General features: G+C 46.8%; 1 protein-coding gene and 2 long non-coding RNA genes across 3 annotated transcripts in view; 1 reads left to right on the plus strand and 2 right to left on the minus strand.

Moving 5' to 3' along the window:
* Window positions 1-324: 324 nt before the first annotated feature.
* LOC136364649 (complement factor H-like) overlaps window positions 325-25951 on the plus strand; it is a 38807-nt gene continuing 13180 nt past the window's right edge. The window contains 5 exon segments of the mRNA XM_066324616.1: window positions 325-603; window positions 1961-2137; window positions 2593-2775; window positions 3447-3647; window positions 21505-21705. Coding sequence (XP_066180713.1) covers window positions 522-603; window positions 1961-2137; window positions 2593-2775; window positions 3447-3647; window positions 21505-21705 — 844 coding nt within the window. The 5' untranslated portion in view covers window positions 325-521.
* LOC136365199 (uncharacterized) lies at window positions 15944-16604 on the minus strand. The gene is made up of 2 exons (XR_010744291.1): window positions 16541-16604; window positions 15944-16052 (listed from the first exon to the last, which is right to left on the minus strand). It is a non-coding gene; the product is annotated as an uncharacterized lncRNA (long non-coding RNA).
* LOC136364650 (uncharacterized) lies at window positions 16877-18334 on the minus strand. Its single transcript, XR_010744193.1, has 3 exons — window positions 18299-18334; window positions 17755-17937; window positions 16877-17060 (listed from the first exon to the last, which is right to left on the minus strand). It is a non-coding gene; the product is annotated as an uncharacterized lncRNA (long non-coding RNA).

Below are 25951 nucleotides of genomic sequence, written 5' to 3' on the forward strand. Positions count from 1 at the left end.
TTTTATTTAATTTTTGTTTTGTTTAAAACCACACATGGAAGAGGCTTACTACAACTCAGGCAGGTAGTAATAGTGGCTATGCTCTTCATGTAAGAAACTCCAAAATCATGAGCTAGGCTGGAGGATGGGGGAATTGTCTATTTTCCCTGATTTCAGCCAAGGTAAATAATCTGATAACAGAATACTCTTTAAACTTGGGACTCTGGAGGTTGTGAGGGGAGCAGTGATCAGCAAGTTGAAATTGTTCTATAAGCTCGTTGGTTGGTGTCACTGTAAAGTGATAAATTACAAGTGACAAAGTGTGTCAAATGGAATCCTGCCAGTCCAGTGCTAAGGCATTTGGAGAACTATCATAAATGAAAACAGTTTTTCCAGTAAATTAACCTGATACAAAATACAGTCGATATTAAGGTATTTGTTGAACACATTTGAAAATTCAGTTAATTATTTACAATGAAAATTCAGTTAATTATTTACAAAAGTAATACTTAGGGAGCTCTCACAGCTGGTAGACACTGTAGATGAAGACCGTAATGAAGATGAGGTTGAGAAGCTCTTTTATCTTCCTGGTTACGGTGTGTTCAGGCAAACTCTTTGCTGAAGGTAAATACACTGAATCCTATTGTAGATGGAATCTAGACTATGCAGTGTTGGTAACTTAAGTGCAATGCCTTTCCTCTCTCTACTGAGTAAACACAGCTTTTTAAATTAAATACAATTCTGTTGTGGCATGGCTGATGTTCACAATTCAGCTGTCGCGGATTCCTGTCTAAGCCTCCAAACTGTAATATTGAAAGGTTCAGACTTCAGTTCAGAAGAAATTACCTATGGAAATGTCTTTGAGCTGTTTTGGGGAGCTTACACAAACTGAATTTTGTACTATTAAAGCATTTTATATATTGAGGTGTCTTGGAGCTTGAAATATTTTCACTTTATTACGAAGCAAAGTAGTGGAGATTAAATGGGACCTGCAGGAGTTAATCTGGGATGGTCCTGCATTTTCTATCCCTATTTTCAGCACTGATTTCTTCTTTTGCTTCTTGTTTTTGGGATTGCTTGCTTATTCTGGTTTTGTTATTTTGGGGTTTCTTCAAGTAACCTAATGTCATATACAGCACTACTCTTTAAGAAGGTTTTCTCCTATTACTGGGGATTTTCATGTTTTTTGAGGCTTTATTCTCCTTGTTTTTTCTTTAATCTCCATTTCTTATTTCTTTTCCCTTGACTTCCTAAATTCCTCTTCCTAAGCAAGCCTAACTCCTCTATTTCCTCCTAGCAGCTTGACAACTGGATGTTACAGTTAGGCTTTGGTGTGTTTGTGCTTATGCTTCTGGGCAAAATGGAGTAAAATACAGGGGTCCTGCATCAGTTTTGCCCAGTTCACCTTAGGAGGTTTTATTCTACAGCTGATATTCTTGTGAACCCTAAGAGTAAAAGCTGATAAAATTGTTGTATGTCTTAGTTTCAGCAGGTCTCAAAAGGCCCTTCATGCTTGGAAGTAGTTGGAATTTTGTTCTAGATTGAACAAATCAGTCAAGTTGATATTAGATAAATGCCTACAAGGATCAATCTGGATGCTCTACAGTGTCATCTCACTGTACAGTGAATATGAACCTTTGGTCTCACAAATCACCTCAGGGTGATGCTGCCTAGGGAACTCACACAGCTCTAGGCACTGACAGATCCCAGGAGCAGAATGTGATTGTTCCTGCACTCTTTAGGATCGGCCAGGGTGTGCGATTTTTCTAGAAACTTCTGTGGACCCTGCCACCTCCTGGGAGTCCCAGCAGTGTTCTGTTGCCATTGCCACATCTCACTGCTTTCCCCATGGTGAAATCCTGTGACTCACCTGAGGCAGAAAAGCTGTACCAAAATTGGAACCAGGCTAATTCCTCTCCCTTCTGATTGTACAGATGAACATAACACCTGCAAAGGTGACCACAGCCGTGTCTTTTTTCAGATGTGACATGTGGACCTCCTCCAGAAATTGCTGGTGGTAGAATTGCTGGTACTAAAATGTCCCGGTATAACCCTGGGGAGAGTGCAAAGTATCAGTGCTGGAAAAGTTTTGAGATGACTGGAGATTCCACTGTAGTGTGCCAGAATGGGACCTGGACAGAGCTGCCAACATGCAAAGGTAATTTCTCTCTCTCTCCATCCATCCTGCTGTCAGTGAGAGCATCCTAAAGGTGCCTCATTGTCATTTGGCATCTCAGTGGCCTGACAGGGCCCAGCTGCCATGGCTCTGGCACACTCAGGACAAGGCCCTTTGCCCAGGTCTCTGTTCACATGGGCTGACTTTACCAAGCTGCGGGACCCAGGTGGCTTCACTCAAGAGGGCCAAGTGCCAGGCAGGACAAGATGAAATCCTGCAGGCAGCTGCAAGCACTGAAAGCTGTGCTCAGGTGGGGTGAGCTGGCACTTGTGAGCCTGAGCACTGGAGAAATGAGAAACTCTTGCTCCTGCCAGCTCTTGGGTGTTCTCTCTGCTTTCCTCCACTTCTCTGAGTAGGGCCAACACAGGGTGGGTGGTATTTCTGACCAGCCCTTCTCTGCAGTTGGACTTCCTCTCTGATTGGGAAATTTCTTTCAGGAAAAGCTGGAATATGTGGCAGACCTTCAGCTATTCAAAGCGGAGAGCTTCTTGTCTTCCCCTCACAAGAACATCAACATGGTGATACCCTGGAGTACCAATGCCCAGATTTCTATATCTTAGAAGGATCTGCAACAATCACCTGTCTCAATGGGCGGTGGACAGACCCTCCAGTTTGCCTGGGTAGGTCGAGGCATCTGCTGGCTGGCCAAAGGCTGTGTGACTGCTCCTCTTGTCTTCCTCTCAGGCCGTGAGGGCAGCACTGGTGCTGGAGGCACAGTGCTGGCAGGGCAGAATGGCAGTGAGTCCTCCTTTTGTCCCAAAGGAGTTTCTTCTTCAGTTCAGCTTGTGTAGTTCCCTCAGCTGCCAGCAGGTCCATAGGGAGGGGAGTTGGCTGAAGCCTCCTGTGAGGGGATCTCCATCACTTGTGCAGAGCTCCTGAGTGCTCATCCTGGGGGCACGGCTCCACCCAGCAGGCTGTGAGCCAGGAGGATGGGTCTGCAGGAGTGGCAGTGCTGGGGAAAGCCGGGGTGCCTCCGTGAGGAGACAACAAATTTAGAGAAGGACTGAGCACAAGGGAAGGAGGGATCTCAGAAAAGGTATGGGGAAATTCAGTGGTGCCTGGTGTGTTTCCCGCCTGTGTGACAGTCAGTGTGACGAGGCTTCCCCCAGGGCTTTTTTTTCGCCCTTCAGCTTGGAGGTGAATGTCTTTTCTTTTGCAAGTGACTGAGGGATAGAGCATATACTTGGAAGCCTTTTTAGATATGAGTAACTTCAGTAGGCTCTAGGGGCAAAACAGTCACATGTGCTGTGTCTGTGTGAAGTGCTGACACTCTTCTCTTGGCTTTTTAAAGCGGCCTGTACAGTGTCAGAAGAAGATATGGACAGAAACAATATTGAGCTGAAATGGGTTGTGAAAAGGAAGGTGTATATCACATCGGGTGACTACGCTGAATTTCGTTGTAAACAGGGTTATTTGGAAGACCCAAGCACTTCCAGCTTCAGAGTACAGTGTGTGGAGGGGACATTGACATACCCACGGTGCCCACTGAGAGGTAAGTCACCCCCTCCTCTGCTTTGCTGCTCTGTGTTTGCATTTTCAGTGCTGAGGGGAAGCAGAAAGCCCCTGCCTTTCCTGGCTGGGAGCCAGGGTGTGGGAGCCTCCTGGAAGCTGCAGGAATCGGGGGGCAGTGTTCCCAAGACATCAACAGAGGTTCTGTCCTTTTAAAAATGGGCCAGGAGACCTGCTCCTTTGAAAGGCCTTTATTAGTCAGCTCTTTCTAGGGGGAACTCGAGGGGTCGCCTGCGCTGTCACCGTTCCCGCTCGGGCCGCCGCTGAGGAGGAGGTGCCAGTGGAATCTGCTGCTCTCGCTGCAGAGTCGGGAGTTCCATCGTCGTTGGAATCCCCAGGAATTCCACTGGGCTCATGTGGTCTAGGGGTGTCACCTTTGCCCAGTCTTTTTGTGGTCATGGCGAGGCGGCAGAAGCAGAATCAGTCTCTAGGTAGCTGAGGGTCTTCTTGGTGTTTTAGTTTCTCTCTTTTAAGTGGATTTTGTGCTGGGTCGCGGCTTTTGGGTTCCTTTGCCAGCAACTGCACTTCTGCTTGGAGCGGAGCACCATGGGAGTCCTTGGATTTTCCTATTAGGCGGGGCCAGCATTTCGAGGAGCCGGCAGGGAACGGCGACAGCCTAACCCGACGGAAGGGGAGGGAACCCGGGGTTTTAGAGGGGCTATACAACCTGGGATAAGGTTTGGAGGGTACAAATTTTGGTACAAACAGCATAACTTTCTTAACAGACAGGGTACAACTGGCATAACATTTTAAACAGCATAATCTTCCTAATAAATGACGGACTGTGTCAAAAATGGGAGTTTCTTACATTTTATTCATTTCAGTCCCTCCTCTATTTCTTTGATCGGGCCTTTGCCCACATCAATTGGCAGGTTTTGATACATGGCAGTATATCTTTCACTTAGTTTTTCAGTTTGGGGTTCTAATTAATAGGTAAGTTTTTACCGAGGGGGTTCATATTAAATCTGCAACTCCCTCTGGATTGTCCAGCTTTTCAAAGCAAAACCATTCTCTTATAGGGAACTCTCCAGTTAGGCGCTGCTTAAATGTTGCAGCATTTCTTGCAATCCAATACTGCTTTATATCAAAACACATGGGATTCACATGAGTGTGAACTCTTATAAGGGACTGCAGATTCTCCCCGTTATAGATGGGATGGTGTGTTTGCTCATTAATGGGACTATGATTAGTCCTCCCAAGAGTCTAGTATGAACCATTGTCTTGATTTCACCTGGTCTTGCCTCTTGGGTTGGGGAAGTTATCTAGCTGGCCTTATGGAGTTCCTTTCAGTGTGTTCCCACTTCTTTTTCAGTTTTTGATCAGCCCTTCTGTGGTGTGCCCTATGAGAGATCTGTAATGATATTATTATTACAACTTTTTAAAACAGCTTAACACTTCATGATATCTTAGAACGACAACTTACAGAGAACATTTTTTATGACAACCTTTGATAACAACTTGGAAAGTTTTTAAACAATGGGTTTTCTTTCCTTCTTAATTGGGCTTTGGTTGTTTCTTGAAGGGTATTTTAAGTGTGTCTGGGTCTCTAATGGTAGTCCATTTGGAGGGAGTCCTTGCTGGGGTAACAGTCACTGGGAGGTGGCAATGGTCCTTTTACTCGGGATATGTGTGTCCAGCCCTTTCCTTGGGTCCTCACTGCAGTGTGGGTTGTGAGCAAGACCTGGAACGGGCCTTCGAATTTAGGGGTTAGTGGAGTGGTGTTCCAAGATTTAATTAGGACCCAGTCTCCTGGCTTTATTTGGTGTACATCTGCATCCAAGGCGGAGGTTTGAGGAAGATACCCTCTTCTTTTAAGATCGGCCAATGTTTTTCCAATTGTTTTTATATATTCTTGAGTGGCTGCCTCCCCTTCTAAATAATCTCCAGTGCTGTAAGGAGTTAGTAAGAAAGGGAGTCCAAACATCATCTCATATGGTGAAGCCCCTATGTCTGACCTTGGCCGAACTCGGATTCTCAAGAGTGCTAGGGGCAGACATTTTAGCCAATTCATTCCAGTTTCTGCTATTAATTTAGTTAATACATTCTTGAGGGTTTTATTCATCCTCTCAACTCTCCCTGAGCTTTGGGGATGCCAGGGTGTATGTAATCGCCACCTAATTCCCAAGGCTTTAACAACATCATGCAGGACTTGTGCTACAAAGTGAGGGCCTCTGTCTGAATCGATGTTATTTACCAGTCCATACCGGGGGATGATGTGTTCTAATAGTATCTTTATTACCACTTGTGCTGTTTCCCTTTTTGTAGAGAAGGCTTCCACCCAATGCGTTAAGTGATCAACTATAACCAAAAGATGCTTATGTCCTTGTACTGGAGGCATTTCTGTGAAGTCTATTTGTATACTCTGAAAGGGTCTTAATGCTATATGTCTTCCCCCTGGTGTGGGCTTTCTCATTACTTTTTGATTTACTTTCTGACAAATTAGGCATCCTTCAGTAATTGCTTTAGCCAGATTATAGACTCCAACACATAGGTGTTCTCTCAGGAAATGATCACACAACTCTTGGGTGCCCCAGTGAGTTAAGTTGTGTATTTCTGCCAGCATTTTTCGAGCTATTGCCTTATTTAGGAATTTCTTTTCGTCTGGGGTCAGCCATTCCTCTTGCTTCCCTTGGTGTAAACCTAACTTCTTTATTTCTTTTAATTCATTTTCATCATACATTGGTTCACTAACTTTGTCAGCCGGTATATCATTCAAGGTAAGAATTTTTATTGGTTCCCCCAGCTTTTGAGCTGCTAGTTTGGCTGCTTGATCAGCTACTTGGTTGCCCCTTCCTTCAAATGTGTCCCCTTTTTGATGTCCCTTGACATGTGCAATTGCTATTTCTTGGGGCTTCATAAGAGATTCTAATACCAGTTTAATTAATTCTTTATGTATCAGATCTTTCCGTTTTGAATTTAGGTAGCCTCTTTCTTTCCAGATCTTTCCAAATGTGTGTATGATTCCAAATGCATATCGCGAGTCTGTGTAGATTGTATCTCGGTCTTGTTCCAATAAATCTAATCCCCTCTTGAGGGCATAGACTTCACAACACTGGGTAGACCAGTTTGGGGGTAGTTTTTCTTTTTTTATAACCTTCAAATTGTCCCTTTTTGTACCTTCGACTATTGCATAGCTGGATATCCTTTTTCTCTTTGTCACCCTAGATGATCCATCAATAAATAGCACCCTCCCATATGGTAGAGGTGTATCTTCAAGATCCTCTCTTACTTTTGTTTGTAAATCTATGATTTCCGGGCAGTTGTGCTCTAAGTTTGGTGTGGGTTCCCCTGAGAGGAACTGGGCAGGATTTAGACTTTTTGATGTGGTTAGCTCCCAATCACTGGTGCCAGTTAAAATCACTTCATATTTTAAAATTCTAGAGTCAGTCAGCCATTGTTGAGCCTTTTGGCTCAACACTGTCCTGAGATCATGGGGTGTGTGTGCCATGATTTTTCTTTGCAGTGTCAGCTTTTGTGCTTCCTCCACAAGAACAGCTGCGGCTGCTACAGCCTGGAGGCAAGCCGGCCACCCTCTTGCAACTGGATCCAGAAGTTTGAAAAGATATGTGACAGGCTTTTTGTGTCCTCCCCATTCTTGGGTTAATACCCCATTAGCTATTTCCCCTTTGGTGTTAATGAATAGGTTAAACTTTTTCTTAAGGTCTGGGAGACTCAGGACAGGGGCTGAAGACAATTTTGTCTTTAGGTCTCTCAATTGTTCTTCATCTGTATCGGTCCATTTCACAGGTTCAGGTTGGACTAATTTTTCATATAAAAATTTACCACTTTGGGAATATTTCTCTATCCACAGTTTGCAATAACCAAATAGTCCTAATAATTTTCTTATATCTCTTTTTGTGGTTGGAGCTGGGATTGTGAGTATACCTGAGATTCTTTCAGGGCTTAATTTCTTACACCCTTCCCCAATGAGGTGTCCGAGGTAGGTGACTTGTGATTCTACAAACTGCAGTTTGTTCTTTGACACCTTGAGGCCCTTTTCCCTTAAGAAATTTAGGAGATCAATACTGGTTCTTTTCACTATTTTTTAAAGTTTCTTTTGATATCTGGCCAGGATTTTGTGACAAACTGCAATTTTAATAATATCTGTCCCTCTGGGCTATTTGGATACAAATTAGAATATTGCTGGAAATTCCGTCTGAGCCTGCTCAGCCAGGCTGCTGGGGTTTTATCTTTCTGTTGGGCTCTGTCAAAGGCTAATTTGGTGTTACTACTCCAGGGAACTGATTCTTTAATGACTCTTATTATCAGGTTTCTATAATCTTCCATAGTTCTCCTCCCTTCTCCTCTGTTTGGGTCCCACCCTGGGTCAGCTACTGGCAACTTCTGGTCACCGGGAGGGCCCATTCGGTTTTCTCTCTCCCAGATGTGCATCCCCGCTGTCCTGACCAGCCGAACCTCCTCTGGATTGAAGAGTATATTTAAGATGGAGTTTAGTTCCCCCCATGTATAAATATTTGGGCCTAAAAACTGGTCAATCTGGTTGGCAGTTCCCACTGGGTTTTCAACTAGATTCCCTAGCTCTTTTTTAAAATTTCTGACTTCTGACACTGTTAAAGGTGCATTGACAAATCCTATTCCTCCAACTGCCCCACCAATTGGGACCTCCCTTAGGGGAAAGAGTTTGGGTTTTCACCTGGTGTTACTGTAAGGTCCTTCTGGGTTTTTTATTGCCTGACAGGATGCACTGTTAGGTGCCAGACCCAGCTCCCAGCTGTGAGGGGGTGCAGGGATTGTGGATGGTGAAGGAGAGGAGGTTAGACCAGTGTTAGGAAACAGCAGAGGGTAAGAGGGGTTATAAGCTGGAGGGGGGCAAGCTGGGGAAGGAACAGGGATCACAGTTTGGGAAGGTGGGGTACGATTTTCAGGTGAGGTTGGAGGATTAGTAGGGATAGTTTGTGGTACTTCAGGATTAACTGGAGGAGGAGGCAAATGTTCTAAGGGGTCCCAATTATGGCTAGCTTACTCTTGGTTCTCCTTCTGCTTTTCATTCCTTTGTTTCCCTTGCTGGAGCTTACATATTTTTGCTGTCTCATTCTTGACTACTTGTGTCTGCCAACAGGCAGCATAAAGTGTTTGTTTGGTATTTGAATCTCCCTGGGCTTTAAAGTATTGAGTTAATTGTGAACACATCCAGGGGTCTCTAATTCCACACCATGGCCATTTCTCGGGTAAATTTAGGTTAGGCCAAGCCTCTATGCAATAATGGATCATCTTGACTCTGTCCAAGATTTTAGTGGCTTCATCAACCTCCCATAGTTCCAACATTTGTCCTAGTGGACTGTCTGGTGGAATATTTCTTATCTTTTTCTCTCCTTCCTCCTCAACTGGCTTGAGCTTACTCATGTACGCCCCCATTTTCACTGGGTCTCAAATAAAAACTATGGTGCTCTTACCCTAACGAAAATTTTACTTCTGGGCAACACAAAGCAAAATTATCTGACCTTGTTTTAACTAAACTTCCTTAAGGTGCCCCTACACGAACGTAAATCTAAAGACGGGCAACCCAAATTTTAAGTCTCACTCACTCTTTGAACACTTGTAAGTAGCCCCAGGGACCCTCTCTCAGGCTTTGGGCACTACCCCTGCCAGTGCTCGGAATGCCCCACAGGTAGCCTGGTGACCCGCCCTTAGGGCCTCAGCTACTACCCCTTAGCCAGCACTCCTTTTCTCTCCTGTATGTCAGGCAAATCCCCGTAAGCGGCCAGTCAACCAGGGCCCAGGGTTCCAGTCAGCACCTACTGCCAGGATTTGGATATACAGCGTGCGATGTACTCACTCACCCTACCTAAAAGTCCCTCGCACTTTGGGACTCCCCTAACTCTTACTCCTCTGCACCCGGACAGCGTCCTCCTGGGCACCCCTGACCAGTTCTACCTCTCCATACCCAGACAGCGTACCTCTCCCTTGGGTACCCCCGACCAATACGACACCCTCGAACCCGGAAAGCGTACCCAAGATACCCCTGACCAATGCAGACTCTTTTATCCCAGCACCCCGACAGCTACCCCAGCCAGTCTCCAAAGCACCCCGAAAGCAGCCTATCTTTGCTACCCCAGCCAGTACTCAGACGCCCCAGGCCGTAGCCTCAGCCAGTGCGCTCATTTTTCCCCACACCCCGGTAGTTACCCCAGTCAGTGTCCACTCACAAGCCCTGAAAGTAGCCTGGGCAACCCACCCTTAGGGTTCCAGCCGCTCCCCCAGCCAGCGCTAGTCTCCTGTGACACTCCCAGCTATAACCTCAGCCAGTGTGGTGCATGCCTCACACTGCTCGAGCCCTTTCGCACGCTTGAAATTGGCCCAAGCCTTTTCTTTGATGTGCCTCTCACTCTCTAAATTCCTCCACACGTCTGGAGGGGGCCCCTATGCCCCTGGAGACGCCTCAGTCTCTCCCAATCCACTCGCTTCCTGCTTTTCCCTGCCGGCCCCCTCGCAGGGGTGCGGAAACGCGGTACTCAGTCCAAACTCGCTTGGGGGGTCCGAGCTGCCGCCCCCCCTCTCATTCACTCCACACTCGCTCGTCTCCACTCCCGCCACCGGTTGTTCTTACCAATGCTGTTCAGTGGCGTCCCACGAGGCTGGTGAGCATCGTCCTCTGGTCTGGGATGTCCAGCTGTCCAGGAGGTCCGAGGCCGGGCTGCGCCTTCCTGTCCTGGTCCTCTTCTGGGCGTGGCTTATATCCCGGATGAGTCTGCAAATTGCTAAAAAATGGGCCAGGAGACCTGCTCCTTTGAAAAGCCTTTATTAGTCAGCTCTTTCAAGGGGGAACTCGAGGGGTCGCCTGCGCCGTTCTCGCTCCTGTCACCGTTCCCGCTCGGGCCACCACTGAAGAGGAGGTGCCAGTGGAATCTGCTGCTCTCGCCGCAGAGTCGGGAGGTCCAGCCTCTTGGGAATCCCCAGGAACTCACTGGGCTCGTGTAGTCTAGGGGTGTCATCTTTGCTCAGTCTTTTTGTGGTCATGGCGAGGCGGCAGAAGCAGAATTCAGTCCTTAGGTAGCTGAGGGTCTTCTCGGTGTTGTAGTGTCTCTCTTTTAACTGGATTTTGTGCTGGGTCGCGGCTTTTGGGTTCCTTTGCCAGCAACTGCACTTCTGCTTGGAGCGGAGCACCATGGGAGTCCTTGGATTTTCCTATTAGGCGGGGCCGGCATTTTGAGGAGCCAGCGCAAATGGCGACAGCCTAGCCCGACGGAAGGGGAGGGAACTCGGGGTTTTAGAGGGGCTATACAACTTGGGATAAGGTTTGGAGGGTACAAATTTTGGTACAAACAGCATAACTTTCTTAACGCACAGGGCACAACTGGCATAACGTTTTAAACAGCATAACCTTCCCAACAAATGATGGAATGTGCCAAAAATGGGAGTTTCTTACATTTTAGTCATTTCACTTCTTGTGCATAAGTACACAAACACTGGGTTTATTGAGAAACATCTGTGGACCCTGCCACCTCCTGGGAGTCCCAACAGTCTTCTGTTGCCATTGCCACATCTCACTGCTTTCCCCATGGTGAAATCCTGTGACTCACCTGAGGCACAAAAGCTGTACCAAAATTGGAACCAGGCTAATTCCTCTCCCTTCTGATTGTACAGATGAACATAACACCTGCAAAGGTGACCACAGCCGTGTCTCTTTTCAGATGTGACATGTGGACCTCCTCCAGAAATTGCTGGTGGTAGAATTGCTGGTACTAAAAAGTCCCGGTATAACCCTGGCGAGAGTGCAAAGTATCAGTGCTGGAAAAGTTTTGAGATGACTGGAGATTCCACTGTAGTGTGCCAGAATGGGACCTGGACAGAGCTGCCAACATGCAAAGGTAATTTCTCTCTCTCTCTCCATCCATCCTGCTGTCAGTGAGAGCATCCTAAAGGTGCCTCATTGTCATTTGGCATCTCAGTGGCCTGACAGGGCCCAGCTGCCATGGCTCTGGCACACTCAGGACAAGGCCCTTTGCCCAGGTCTCTGTTCACATGGGCTGACTTTACCAAGCTGCGGGACCCAGGTGGCTTCACTCAAGAAGGCCAAGTGCCAGGCAGGACAAGATGAAATCCTGCAGGCAGCTGCAAGCACTGAAAGCTGTGCTCAGGTGGGGTGAGCTGGCACTTGTGAGCCTGAACATTGGAGAAATGAGAAACTCTTGCTCCTGCCAGCTCTTGGGTGTTCTCTCTGCTTTCCTCCACTTCTCTGAGTAGGGCCAACACAGGGTGGGTGGTATTTCTGACCAGGCCTTCTCTGCAGTTGGACTCTCTCTCTGATTGGGAAATTTCTTTCAGGAAAAGCTGGAATATGTGGCACACCTCCGGCTATTCAAAATGGAGAGCTTCTTGTCTTCCCCTTGCCAGAATATCAACATGGTGATACCCTGGAGTACCAATGCCCAGATTTCTATACCTTAGAAGGGTCTCCAACAATCACCTGTCTGAATGGGCGGTGGACAGACCCTCCAGTTTGCCTGGGCAGGTCGAGGCATGTGCTGGCTGGCCAAAGGCTGTGTGACTGCTCCTCTTGTCTTCCTCTCAGGCCGTGAGGGCAGCACTGGTGCTGGAGGCACAGTGCTGGCAGGGCAGAATGGCAGTGAGTCCTCCTTTTGTCCCAAAGGAGTTTCTTCTTCAGTTCAGCTTGTGTAGTTCCTCAGCTGCCAGCAGGTCCATAGGGAGGGGAGTTGGCTGAAGCCTCCTGTGAGGGGATCTCCATCACTTGTGCAGAGCTCCTGAGTGCTCATCCTGGGGGCACGGCTCCACCCAGCAGGCTGTGAGCCAGGAGGATGGGTCTGCAGGAGTGGCAGTGCTGGGGAAAGCCGGGGTGCCTCCGTGAGGAGACAACAAATTTAGAGAAGGACTGAGCAAAAGGGAAGGAGGCATCTCAGAAAAGGTATGGGGAAGTTCAGTGGTGCCTAGTGTGTTTCCCCCCTGTGTGACAGTCAGTGTGACAAGGCTTCTCCCAGGGCTTTTTTTTCGCCCTTTAGCTTGGAGGTGAATGTCTTTTCTGTTGCAAGTGACTGAGGGATAGAGCATATACTTGGAAGCCTTTTTAGATATGAGTAACTTCAGTAGGCTCTAGGGGCAAAACAGTCACATGTGCTGTGTCTGTGTGAAGTGCTGACACTCTTCTCTTGGCTTTTTAAAGCGGCCTGTACAGTGTCAGAAGAAGATATGGACAGAAACAATATTGAGCTGAAATGGGTTGTGATAAGGAAGCTTTTGATCTCATCGGGTGACTACGCTGAATTTCGTTGTAAACTGGGATATTTGGTAGACCCAAGCACTTCCAACTTCAGAGTACAGTGTGTGGATGGGACATTGAAATACCCACGGTGCACACTGGGAAGTAAGTCACCCCCTCCTCTGCTTTGCTGCTCTGTGGTTGCATTTTCAGTGCTGAGGGGAAGCAGAAATCCCCTGCCTTTCCTGGCCGGGAGCCAGTATGTGGGAGCCTCCTGGAAGCTGCAGGAATGGAGGGGCAATGCCCCCAAGAAGTCATTGCCCAGCACACCTGAGCTGGGGAGACCTCTGGGGAAATGGCCCTCGGGGCACTCAGGGGGTGCCAACAGAGCCTCAGTTGTCCAGTGTGAGATCTACGGGCAAATAACAGAAGTATTTTCTTGCAGGGAGCTGTGCCCTGGATAGGATCACCATGGAAAGGAACCATATTCAGTTGCAGTCCTCCTGGCAGTTGAGCCATCACTATCACTCAGGAGAACCTGTTGTCTTTGTGTGTAAGCCTGGGTACCAACAGGTTGTCCCCAGGGATGACTTCATAGCACAGTGCCTGGATGGAGTGATTAAATATCCCAAGTGTGAAGGTAAGTGCTCGCTGCCACAGACATGAGTATTGTGGTTTGAAAACAAACCAAGTGAGAGCCTCTAAGTCAGAAAATACAATTTAATGAGAAGAAAAGCAAAATAAATAAATATAATAAATAAATAAAGTAAAATGAATAAAATAAATGCAAAAATACAAAAAGAAAATCTCCCAAAACCCCCGACAGACTCAGAATATAACCTGATCAGGGTGAGGAAAACAGTCCAGACGAGGCGGTCTTCCTGAAGCAGTGATCTCATAGAAAGATCTGGTAGCTCTGATTCCTCTGGGAATCCAGTGGATGAGGGCTGCTTCAACTGTCCCAAATCCCAGCTTATATCCTGGTGAGAATACTTGGCTCTTCCCCATGGGCGGAGTATCTCACAATGGGATGATGAGTCATGGAAGAGGGCCTTGATGGCCCATTAAAGAGAGGCATAACTACTTCCGGGAGTTATCTTTGAGTCATGCAAAAGGCATTGATGGGCCATTAACTGAAGATGGTGATGGAATACATCCTAAACTACAGCCCAGGAAACATGAGGAAGGGCTTGTAGGAGGCAGTTCTGCTGAAACTGCCTGCCCACTGCCCTGAGGAGCCCCTGGGGTCTGTCAGGATTGGTATTCATGCCTTTTGATCTTTTTTTTTCTTTACACAGATTCACCATGGTTTGGGTAAATGGAAATGGCATGAGGGAGCCCAGCTGTGGAAATAAAAGAACCATCAACCAACCTGGTGACTTGAGCTCAGCTTTTCCTGGTGTTGCCCATCTTGCTGTGCTTTGTTTGCAGCTTAACCAATGCTCTGTCTTGGAATTTGTTCTTGTTTTCACTATTGGATGGTTGTTTGCATATTATCCACATTAGATCTAGTTTTGTAAATGTATTTCCATTTTGTGCAGCCAAAGGGCTGCGCTTGCATTTTCTCCATGCTGTACTGATCTCTCACTGCTGTTTTATTGACAACTGTGTCCTGAAAGCAGGCTGGCTTTGGTGGCATACAGAGGCAAGAATTAAAGCTGACAGCTAATTTGATTATCAGCACACAAAGTGTGTTTGGCCTTGTGTATTCCTACCTTTTTCTCCATGCACTTGCTTGGAAATGAGCCTGAGCTGAGTGGCCTGAGGGCCTGAGCAGAAGGAGCAAGTAAGGGAAGTCTCGAGGCAGAGCCAGTTCTTCTGGGGGACTTGAGCCAGATCCTGCCTGCAAAGGCAAAATGTTGGCCTGCAAGTAGCTGGGATCCCTAGGTGAAGGTGAGGACTAGTTCCTGGTCCAGGTCCTGCATGGGCCAGTCTGTGCCAGCCCCAGCCCCATCTGCCCTTCACAAACAAGGAGAAAGTGCTTGTGGGAGTCACTGGTAGCCTGGCTGTGGCAGCCATGTGCTAACGCACTCCCTGATTCTGAAGGGAGAGAAAAAAGCAAGTACCAGAGTAGAAATCGTGCATCTTAGCAGAGCAGACTTCAACGATTTTAGCAAAACGGGAGATGGGATTGCTTGGGAGTCATAGGAGTCCCAAAAAGCTTATAGGTCTTGAAGCACAGAATCCTGCAAGCACAAGAGTATTCGGTTCTCATCTTCAGGAAGAAAACCACATCTCCCTGGACTGGCCTAGCTCATCAGAGACTTCACAGAGATCTCTGGAGCAGAAAAGAAATCCAGTACAGGGGATTGAGGCAAACAAGGGGCTCCAAGACGAGCTGTTCATGGCATTGATGTGCCATGTATGGATAATGTTAGAAAAGCTGAAGCTCAGAGTGGCCCTTAGGAGGGACAAAAAGGGTATTCTATTGCTACACTTGGATGAAAACAATCCGTAAGAAACTTTGATCTATCACTCAAACAGCTGGGTGGTTTAGTGGCAGCAGCCCCACGTGAAGCTTGAGTATTTGATGCCGTCTTGGCCTCAAAGTCCATCACAAAGATGCTGCCTTCATGTCTGCAATGCCCTCATCCTGTCTTGTGCTCACAGCCAGTGTTGTGTGTACATCCAGAGGGAGGGGTGAGAGGAGTGCCACTTCCAGCAGCTGTTCCAGCAAGGGCTTTTGAATCCCTTTCACTGCCAGTTTGCTCTGGAAGAGGAAGGCTATTGCTGTTATGTACACTCTGTAAAGTATTTCTATCAACTTTCTCCACCTCTTGGTTGACTGGGTTTTGACAAAATAAGCAGAGTTTGTCTTGCATTTCTTTTTCTGTTTTGTTCATTCTTGTAACTCTTGCAGATGCCTTGGTAACCCATAGAGAGCACCCTACATGCTATGATTTCTCAGATAGGTGACTTTAGACAGAAAAGACAGAAGGTACCCTTAGAGGGGCTTTTTAAATTAAAACAGACTAAAATGGATGCAAGGCAAACATTGTCTGTATTCCTGAATATCTTCGTGGCTCTAGTCACACTTGTTTTCAGACAGAACCTTAAGAGTATCAATATTTAAGTGTCACAGGAAATCATACAAAGGACTTGGATTTAATTATTTGAAAAATAGTTTTAATAATAATAATAAACTTCTCAGCAAATTTGTATACGCTTAGGTTTGAAGTAGTTTTACAGATCCCTTAAAAGCTCTTTTTTATACTGTTGTGGTTTGAAAACAGACCAAGTGCGAGGCTCTAAGTCAGAAAATACAATTTAATGAGAAGAAAAAGAAAAAAAATAAAATAAAATAAATGCAAAAATACAGAAAAGAAAAACTCCCAAAACCCCTGACAGAGTCAGAATACAACCTGATCAGGGTGATGGAAGCAGTGCAGACGAGGTGGTCTTCCTGAAGCAGTGATCTCATAGAAAGGTCTGGTGGCTCTGGTCCTCTAGGAATCCACTGGCTGAAAGCTGCATCTATTGTCCCAAACTCCAGCTTATATCCAGGTGAGAATGCTTGGCTCCTCCCCGTGGGTGGAGCATCCCACAATGGGATGATGAGTCATCCAGGAGGTCCTTGATGGCCCATTGCAGAGAGATAACACCCGGAGGGAGTTATCTATGAGCCATGCACTAGGCATTGATGGGCCATTAACTGAAGATGGTGATAGAATACATCCTAAACTACAACCCAGGACATATACTTGCTGTTTTATGTTGTTCCTCCAGCTCAGTCCTTTCCAGGCTCCTTACCTGTGAAGGGAGACATGAGTGCCGTGAAGGTGTACAGCTCCTTCCTCCAGCTTTTCCCATGTGTATGCCCATATTGCATCCCTGTGCTGCACTGCTCATCCTCATCCTGCAGAGGCCTTTCCCTTCCACACCCCTCCAGCTCAGACTCAGCACTCATTTCCCAAAGCTGAGTGCAGTCACCTGGAGAAGACGAGGCCACCCTAATTCACCTGGAAATAAGAGATGAAGAACATCTACCTACCTTTCCTCAAGTCCATACTTGCTTTCCTCTTTCAACACAGCTTGGATATGCCAGCTGTCCTCTCTTACACTGCACTTGAAATAGAGTTGTGCCAGATTCTGCTCCAAAATGGTTCTGTTTACAGTAAAAGCCAACGTAATCCCCGTGGTAAAAGTAAACCTGGTCTGCATAGAATGCTTGCAGCAGCACATTTTTTTTCTCCATTTCAGTGTTGGACAATTTACATGGCTCTAAAAAAAGAGAGACTTGATCAGTACGAATAAATTGATTCTTTTTGGAACAGAAGATTTTGGCCAGGCTACACTGAAACTATGAATTTTTTCTAATTGTCTTATTATACTGCAGGCAAACCATGGTTAAGGAAAAAAAAATACACCAGAGGAGCTTAGCTTGCCTTGATTAAAACTTTCCTATGTCACTGGAGACACTGAAATTGAGATTTAAAGGTTCTACCTGACAATACTCAACTTATACATTTGAGTATGTGATTTTAGAGACAATTGAGGTTGTTCAGCCTGGCAAAAAGAAGGATGCAGGGAGACCTCACTGCACCTTTCCAGAACCTAAGAGGGGCTTCTAAGAAAGATGAAGATAGACTTTTCAGTAGGGCCTGGAGCACAGGGCTTTATGGTTATGGTTTAAAACTCAGAGAGGGTCGATTCAGCCTAGACATAAGGAAGACATTACCACCAGGGAGAGTGGTAAAACACTGCAAGGGTTTTCCCTGTTTTCCCTTTTCCCAGAAAGGCAGTGGTTGCCCATTCCTGGGAACATCCAAGGCCAGGCTGGACAGGGCTCTGAGCAGCCCTGCTCCTTGCAGGGGCTTGGACTAGATGGCCCTTACAGGTCCCTACCAGGCTGCTCCTTGAGGCCATGAATTGTACAGAGAAACCACTGCATCTTGATCTTATTTATCACACCTACCTATACAAACTGGCGGCAAAGTCCATTGTCCTCCAGAGCAGTAGATTCTCTCAGAGCCTTGCAGAAAATGATAGTCAGAGCAAATGTACTGAACTGAGGAGCCATTCTCATACTGGGGCAGTGCTGGCAGAGTAAGAGCTCCATTTGCAACAGAGGGTGGAGAGCCACATTTTTCTGTAGCAGCTGCAATGGCCATAAAAACATTTAAGACTAAGAAAGGAACAAATTGTCAGCTTGATCATAAATTAGAGGAGCATGAAGGTTTTCTTTTTACAGCTCTCTTTCTACAGAGCTTTCAGTTTCCTGGGCTTGGAGAAGAGCTTCCCCCTCCCTTCTACAGCCTTGCCCAGCCAAGGAAGGTGCAGCACTTTTCCAAGCTTGGCCATGTTCAACAATATTGTTGCCTTGTGCATCTATATTATTGATGCTCAAGCATTGATTATTTACGACAGACTCCAGACCCACGCTAAAAGCAAAGCAAATAATTTCTAAATAGGTCTAAGACTGATTAATTTAAGATGGAACAAAAAAGTTATTGCTTTACCTTGAATAACACATTTTGGATATTTCAGTCTTCCATGGTCACACTGTGTCCTCCCAGGATATGGAATGGCAGACACTCTAGATCTTGACATGAATAGCTTTGGTTAAGCAACTTCCCTTTATTCAGAAGAAGAGCTTTTCTTAACGACTTCACTTCATTAAATTTAAGCATTATATCTCTAATGATGCTAAATCAACTAACAACTATTAGTCATAGAGGTGACTGTAAATGTGCTTAATTTATTTTTTTGGTTGTAGGGTTGTTTTATGCTTTTTTTTTTTTTGGTTTCTGGTGTTGTGGGTTTTGTTTGTTTGTTCGTTTTGTTTTTTGTTTTATTTTGTTTAAAAAAGGCTTGGAAGTGGCTTGTTGTATTCAAGACTACTCAGGCAGGTAGTAACAATGGCAATGTTGCTCATGTATGAAATCCAAAATTATGATTATCTAGAGCATGCAACTTCCTGGTTTACACAGGGGCGAGGCTGGAGGATGGGGGAATTGTCTATTTTCCCTGATTTCAGCCAAGGTAAATAATCTGATAACGGAATGCCCTTTAAACTTGGGACTCTGGAGGTTGTGAGGGGAGCAGTGATCAGCAAGCTGAAATTGTTCCATAAGCTCGTTGGTTGATTTCACTGTAAAGTGATAAATTGCAGATGACAAAGTGTGTCAAATGGAATCCTGCCAGTCCAGTGAATTAACTTGATAAAAACCACCATAGACAGACATAAGGTATTTGTTGAATACCTTTGAGAATTCAGTTAATTATTTACAAATGCAATACTTAGGGAGCTCTCACCGGTGGTAGACACTGTAGATGAAGACCGTAATGAAGATGAGGTTGAGAAGCTCTTTTATCTTCCTGGTTACGGTGTGTTCAGGCAAACTCTTTGCTGAAGGTAAATACACTGAATCCTATTGTAGATGGAATCTAGACTATGCAGTGTTGGTAACTTAAGTGCAATGCCTTTTCTCTCTCTACTGAGTAAACACAGCTTTTTAAATTAAATACAATTCTGTTGTGACATGGCTGATGTTCACAATTCAGCTGTCGCGGATTCCTGTCTAAGCCTCCAAACTTTAATATTGAAATGTTCAGACTTTAGTTCAGAAGAAATTACCTATGGAAATGTCTTTGAGCTGTTTTGGGGAGCTTACACAAACTGAATTTTGTACTTTTAAAGCATTTTATATATTGAAGTATCTTGGAGCTTAAAATATTTTCACTTTATTACAAAGCAAAGTAGTGGAAGTTAAATGGGACCTGCAGGAGTTAATCTGGGATGGTCCTGCATTTTCTATCCCTATTTTCAGCACTGATTTCTTCTTTTGCTTCTTGTTTTTGGGATTGCTTGCTTATTCTGGTTTTGTTATTTTGGGGTTTCTTCAAGTAACCTAATGTCTTATTCAGCACTACTCTTTAAGAAGGTTTTCTCCTATTACTGGGGATTTTAATGTTTTTTAAGGCTTTATTCTCCTTGTTTTTTCTTTAATCTCCATTTCTTATTTCTTTTCCCTTGACTTCCTAAATTCCTCTTTTTAAGCAAGCCTAACTCCTCTATTGCCTCCCAGCAACTTAACAACTGGATGTTACAGTTAGGCTTTGGTGTGTTTGTGCTTATGCTTCTGGGCAAAATGGAGTAAAATACAGGGGTCCTGCATCAGTTTTGCCCAGTTCACCTTAGGAGGTTTTATTCTACAGCTGATATTCTTGTGAACCCTAAGAGCAAAAGCTGATAAAATTGTAGTATGTCTTTGTTTCAGCAGGTCTCAAAAAGCCCTTCATGCTTGGAAGTAGTTGGAATTTTAGATTGATTCTAGATTGAACAAATTCATTCTAGATTGAACAAATCAGTCTAGTTGATATTAGATAAATGCCTACAAGGATCAATCTGGATGCTCTACAGTGTCATCTCACTGTACAGTGAATATGAACCTTTGGTCTCAAAAATCCCCTCAGGGTGATGCTGCCTAGGGAACTAACACAGCTCTAGGCACTGACAGACCCCAGGAGCTGTAGCATCTCAGTCTGGATTAGAGGACATGAAGAATTTAAAGTAGCCAAATCACCGATAAGTGATTGGAAGATAGCTTGTAGTATTTCCTTGTAGTATCACATCTCTAGATTTTTACTTGGCATTGTAATTTGGTGGTATGGACAGTCACAGGAATTTATCCATTTTCTAACTTGTCAGATAACAAAGCAAGGTATTCTTCATGGTTAGTGAGTTGTTTCTTGGATTAACTTCCCATAACTGCAATGATAGTTTAGCCCAGTAGGCACAGTATACAAAAATAAATATATATATTTAGCAGGTAGATTCATTATTTAACACTCTTTGATTTTTGCTCACTGAGAAAAAACCTTAAAATGTGAGAGAAGCCCTGATGAAATCAGTAAAGGAACCTTTGGATAAGATGATTTGAGCTATTTCTGAAACATTCTCCTTTAATATCTGAGTTAATGTTTTCTCTATGTCAGTTGGGCTCTAAAATTCAGTTGTCTTTCTGAGCCCACTTCACTCACTATTGAATGGTCTATCCAGTGGTGATCTGCTCTGCCCTGCCATGTAGGTTCTGGGTCAGAACGTTTTGGGAAGCACCTGAGTAAAGTTGAATGGAAGCTTCTGAGAATCTCCTTCGTCTATCCTGGACTTGTCCTGGAAAGTGTCAGTTTGTCTGTGGAAACAAGAGAAGAAAATTAAAATGCTGCAGCTTTAAAATAAAAATGAGAAGAGCCAGGAAGAGATTTTGGTGCAGGATCCTAAAGGTTATAAATGGAGGTGGAAGGAGTCATCTCAGTTTTAAGAGTTCACAGTACAGTTTCTATATCTGAACTGGATGACTGGGCTCCCTTTATGGTCAGAATAAGAAATTTAATCAAGGCCCTCTACAGTGTCATCTCACTGTGCAATGAAAACAAACCTTTGGACTCACAAATCCCCCTCAGGACTCTGCTGAGAATGCTGCCTAGATCTCGGTTGGCTGCAAATGGAATTCAGGGAAGTAACACAGCTCTGGACACTGACAGAGACCCCAGGAGCAGAATGTGATTGTTCCTGCACTCCTTAGGATCTGCCAGGGTGTGCAGTACTGGTTCTGTCCATTTCTGAAAACGCTCAGATGATGAAGCTGAAGCTGAATTGATTGTATTCTGAGCTTTCTGTCATGCATGTGTTGATATTGTTGCTCTTACATTCTCTTTCAAGGGAAACCGTGTGACTACCCAGCTATAGAAAATGGCAGGTTAACTGATTCTGAGGAGAGGAACAGAGACTCTAACTTTCCAAAACGTTTTGGACAGCGTGTATATTACACCTGCCGAGATGGCTATTTAACCCCCACTGCAGAATACTGGGCTGAAATTACTTGTTCTGAAAGGGGCTGGTTTCCAGAGCCAAAATGCCTGAGTAAGTACATTTCCACTATACTCCATTCTAGTTTAATTATGAAAGGTCTGTGCAGCAGACCTTGTTCTGATGGAATGCAAGACAAAACAATTTGTGGAAGTCAAACTGCTTTAGTTGACCTCTGGAACTGCAACCAGTCTGTCCCTTCCCATCTGCAGAGCACAACCTGTCAGCTGGGAACACTCTGAAATTATGCTATTGGATTTTGAAGATTGTTTACTTCTGAAAATATTCATTAGAGTAAGAAATGCATAGTAAGCCTTCCTCTTCTCTGGCTTCTGTGTAACATGCAAGCATATACTTTATCTGCTCCACAGCTGCACACACAGAGTTTCTACTCTATGGGAATAGATTCTCCCTTCTGTGGCTTGGGCACATTGGCACTGAAGTCTTCATCCTCTCTGAGGGGCATTGCTTGGTCCCTTTGGAAAACTTTTAGAGCTGAAAAGGTGTCACACTTTTGCACTAGGCTGAAATTGGTCATGGTAACAGCAAGAGAACCAGGTACACTGACTCAGATTTAAACTCAATTAGACTTCGAACTAATCTAAAGCAGTGAGACGAGTCCTCCCCTCACACATCCTCAGTCCCACCAAAGGTCCTACCTATTGGTAGGGCACAAAAGTGGATGACCAAAGGTTGCTCTTTTCCTTGTTGTCCTCAGTGGAGTAGTGCTCAGTGCAGGAAATGAGTGGAGCCCTGCCTGGAGGAAAGGAGCAGGCACTCAGATAACACAATAGAACATTCCTTCAGCCATCTGCCTGATGTCTGGGCTCTTGGGACAGGAGGCCTTAGAGCCTGTTGCTAAGCCGTTGCTCAAATCTCTAGAGCTGGTTTGAGAGGCTGCTACACTTCCCTAGAGTTGACAAAATCTCCTGGAGGCAAAGGCTGAGGTTCACTCTTGGCACACATCAACATTCTAGAGACATACCAGACCAAACTGCTGTGAGAAGCACTGAAGTGAGCCAAGCTGGCTTGTGCCCTGTTATGGTTTAGGTTTGCTTATCCGAGTCATGGCATCATTTATGTGATGGTTTTACATTTGCTGAATTTGTTTGCTAACTGGGAGATAGAGTTTTGGGAGAAAAGGCAAACGCAGGCTCAACTTAGAAGTAAAGCCAGATAGATTTTATTAACATGCACTAAGAGAAGAAAAGAAGAAAAAAAACCAATGCAAATTAATTTCTAAAACCAACCCTTTCTCTCACCACAAACTGTTCATTTTCTAAAAATAATGTAAAGAGGCAAAACTCAGAGCTCCAGGTCAGTATGACCTATAAAACAGTCTGTCATTCACTCTTTGAGAGAGAGAAGTCACTCCTGTTGTTTGGTAACTTTCCACAATAGAACTGTCTGCATGTGGCTTTTAACTCACAAAAAAGCAGCTCACAAAGGAGATTCTGCAGTGGTGGAACTTCCCATATCATGTCGTTTTTCCCATAACAACATCTGGGCTGTAGATTCACTGATTGGGGTGGTACCTTTTAAAAACTGAGCTGTTTTAAAAAGCAAAGGATCTTTTTCAACTCAGGGAACAGAAATGGTTGTCTCACTTCTTCACTGGATGATCGCTTCTTCTCATCTCTCTCTGTTCAACCTCTCATGGTGTCACAAAAATACTCAGTTCATCACAGATACATTTGCTCAAATCCACAAATAATCTCCCCAATTTTTGTTGTCTATGATTTAAAAGATTATCTTATTATGTTACTGTAGGAGATTTTCAGCCTACAACCAGGGCAACTCGTCATCTCTATCACTTAAAAAGTCACTCTTCCTTTACTGACTTTGAGATCTCCATATTGTCAGTTTACATATCTCCAATTCTGCCTTTTCTCTCATCTCTGAGAAGGGTTAGTTTAAGAAAGTCTCAATCTATGTCAGGAAACAGGTAAAGCCTGCCCAGGCCTGTGATGATCAGGTGATCTCTGCCACGGCACCTGCAAATGTTCCAAAGCCATGCTGGTGGGAGAGAGGATGATGGATGCCTTCTCTTCCACCCCTCGATCTGATGGCGCCAGCCACTGGCAGCTGCTCTGTAAGGCCCAGCATAGGGTGGGGGGAGATCCTTTCCTCCCCCTGGGCCAGGGGTGCTGGCAGTCAGAGGGCCTGGGACACGGTCCTGCCCCAACCGGCCCCAATCCCCACCGTGGCCCCAGACATGTGGCCGGCCCTGCCGGACTATAGCCCGACCTCCTCTGGGACAGCGGCTCCAGAGTCCTGGACACTGCCGGACTATAGCCCGGCCTCCTCTGGGACAGCGGCTCCAGAGTCCTGGACACTGCCGGACTATAGCCCGGCCTCCTCTGGGACAGCGGCTCCAGAGTCCTGGACACTGCCGGACTATAGCCCGGCCTCCTCTGGGACAGCGGCTCCAGAGTCCTGGACACTGCCGGACTATAGCCCGGCCTCCTCTGGGACAGCGGCTCCAGAGTCCTGGACACTGCCGGACTATAGCCCGGCCTCCTCTGGGACAGCGGCTCCAGAGTCCTGGACACTGCCGGACTATAGCCCGGCCTCCTCTGGGACAGCGGCTCCAGAGTCCTGGACACTGCCGGACTATAGCCCGGCCTCCTCTGGGACAGCGGCTCCAGAGTCCTGGACACTGCCGGACTATAGCCCGGCCTCCTCTGGGACAGCGGCTCCAGAGTCCTGGACACTGCCGGACTATAGCCCGGCCTCCTCTGGGACAGCGGCTCCAGAGTCCTGGACACTGCCGGACTATAGCCCGGCCTCCTCTGGGACAGCGGCTCCAGAGTCCTGGACACTGCCGGACTATAGCCCGGCCTCCTCTGGGACAGCGGCTCCAGAGTCCTGGACACTGCCGGACTATAGCCCGGCCTCCTCTGGGACAGCGGCTCCAGAGTCCTGGACACTGCCGGACTATAGCCCGGCCTCCTCTGGGACAGCGGCTCCAGAGTCCTGGACACTGCCGGACTATAGCCCGGCCTCCTCTGGGACAGCGGCTCCAGAGTCCTGGACACTGCCGGACTATAGCCCGGCCTCCTCTGGACAGCGGCTCCAGAGTCCTGGACACTGCCGGACTATAGCCCGGCCTCCTCTGGGACAGCGGCTCCAGAGTCCTGGACACTGCCGGACTATAGCCCGGCCTCCTCTGGACAGCGGCTCCAGATCCTGGACACTGCCGGCTATAAGCCCGGCCTCCTCTGGGACAGCGGCTCCAGAGTCCTGGACACTGCCGGACTATAGCCCGGCCTCCTCTGGGACAGCGGCTCCAGAGTCCTGGACACTGTGGACTGATAGCCCGGCCTCCTCTGGGACAGCGGCTCCGAGTCCTGGACCCTGCCGGACTAGCCGGCCTCCTCTGGCTACAGCGGCCCAGAGTCCTGGACACTGCCGGACTTATCCCGGCCTCCTGGGGACAGCGGCTCCAGAGTCCTGGACACTGCCGGACACTATAGCCGGCCTCTCTGGGGACAGCGGCTCCAGATCCTGGACACTGCCTGACTAGAGCCGGCTCCTCTGGGACAGCGGCTCCAGAGTCCTGGACACTGCCGGACTATAGCCCGGCCTCCTCTGGACACGCGCTCCAGAGTCTGGACACTGCCGGACTATAGCCCCGGCCTCCTCTGGTACAGCGCTCCAGAGTCCTGACACTGCCGGACTATAGCCCGGCCTCCTCGGGACATCGCTCCAGAGCTCCTGGACACTGCCGACTCTAGCCCGGCCTCCTCTGGGACAGCTGCTCCAGAGTCCTGGCACTGCCGGACTATAGCCCGCCTCCTCTGGACAGCAGGCCTCCGTCCTGGACACTGCCTGCGACTATAGCCCGGCCACCTATCCTCGGGACAGCGGCTCCAGAGTCCTGTCACACTGCCGACCTATACCCGGCCTCCTCTGGACAGCGGCTCCAGAGTCCTGGACACTGCCGACTATCGCCCGCCTCCTCTGGGACAATCTCTCCAGAGTCCTGGACACCTGCGGACTATAGCCCGGCCTCCTCTGGACAGCGGCTCCAGAGTCCTCACGACCTATAGCCCGCCTCCTCTGGGACGAGCGGCTCCAGAGTCCCGGTCAGCCTAAGCCGGCTCTCCTCAGCTGCCACGTGTTACCTGCTTGTGGATAGGAGGAAAGAGGAAGTCTCCAACTATGCTTCAGCTTTTCTATGGGAATTACCAAAAGTTGCCTTCTGTTTTCTGAGTGGTCAGAACTGCATGTCTATCCAAAACCTGGGTCCCCATACGTCCCTGTCCTTTCCAGTGAATTCTAAGGTCCTAACAGAGAG

Source organism: Sylvia atricapilla, chromosome 9 (assembly GCF_009819655.1).
Source record: "Sylvia atricapilla isolate bSylAtr1 chromosome 9, bSylAtr1.pri, whole genome shotgun sequence".
NCBI lineage: Eukaryota > Metazoa > Chordata > Aves > Passeriformes > Sylviidae > Sylvia > Sylvia atricapilla.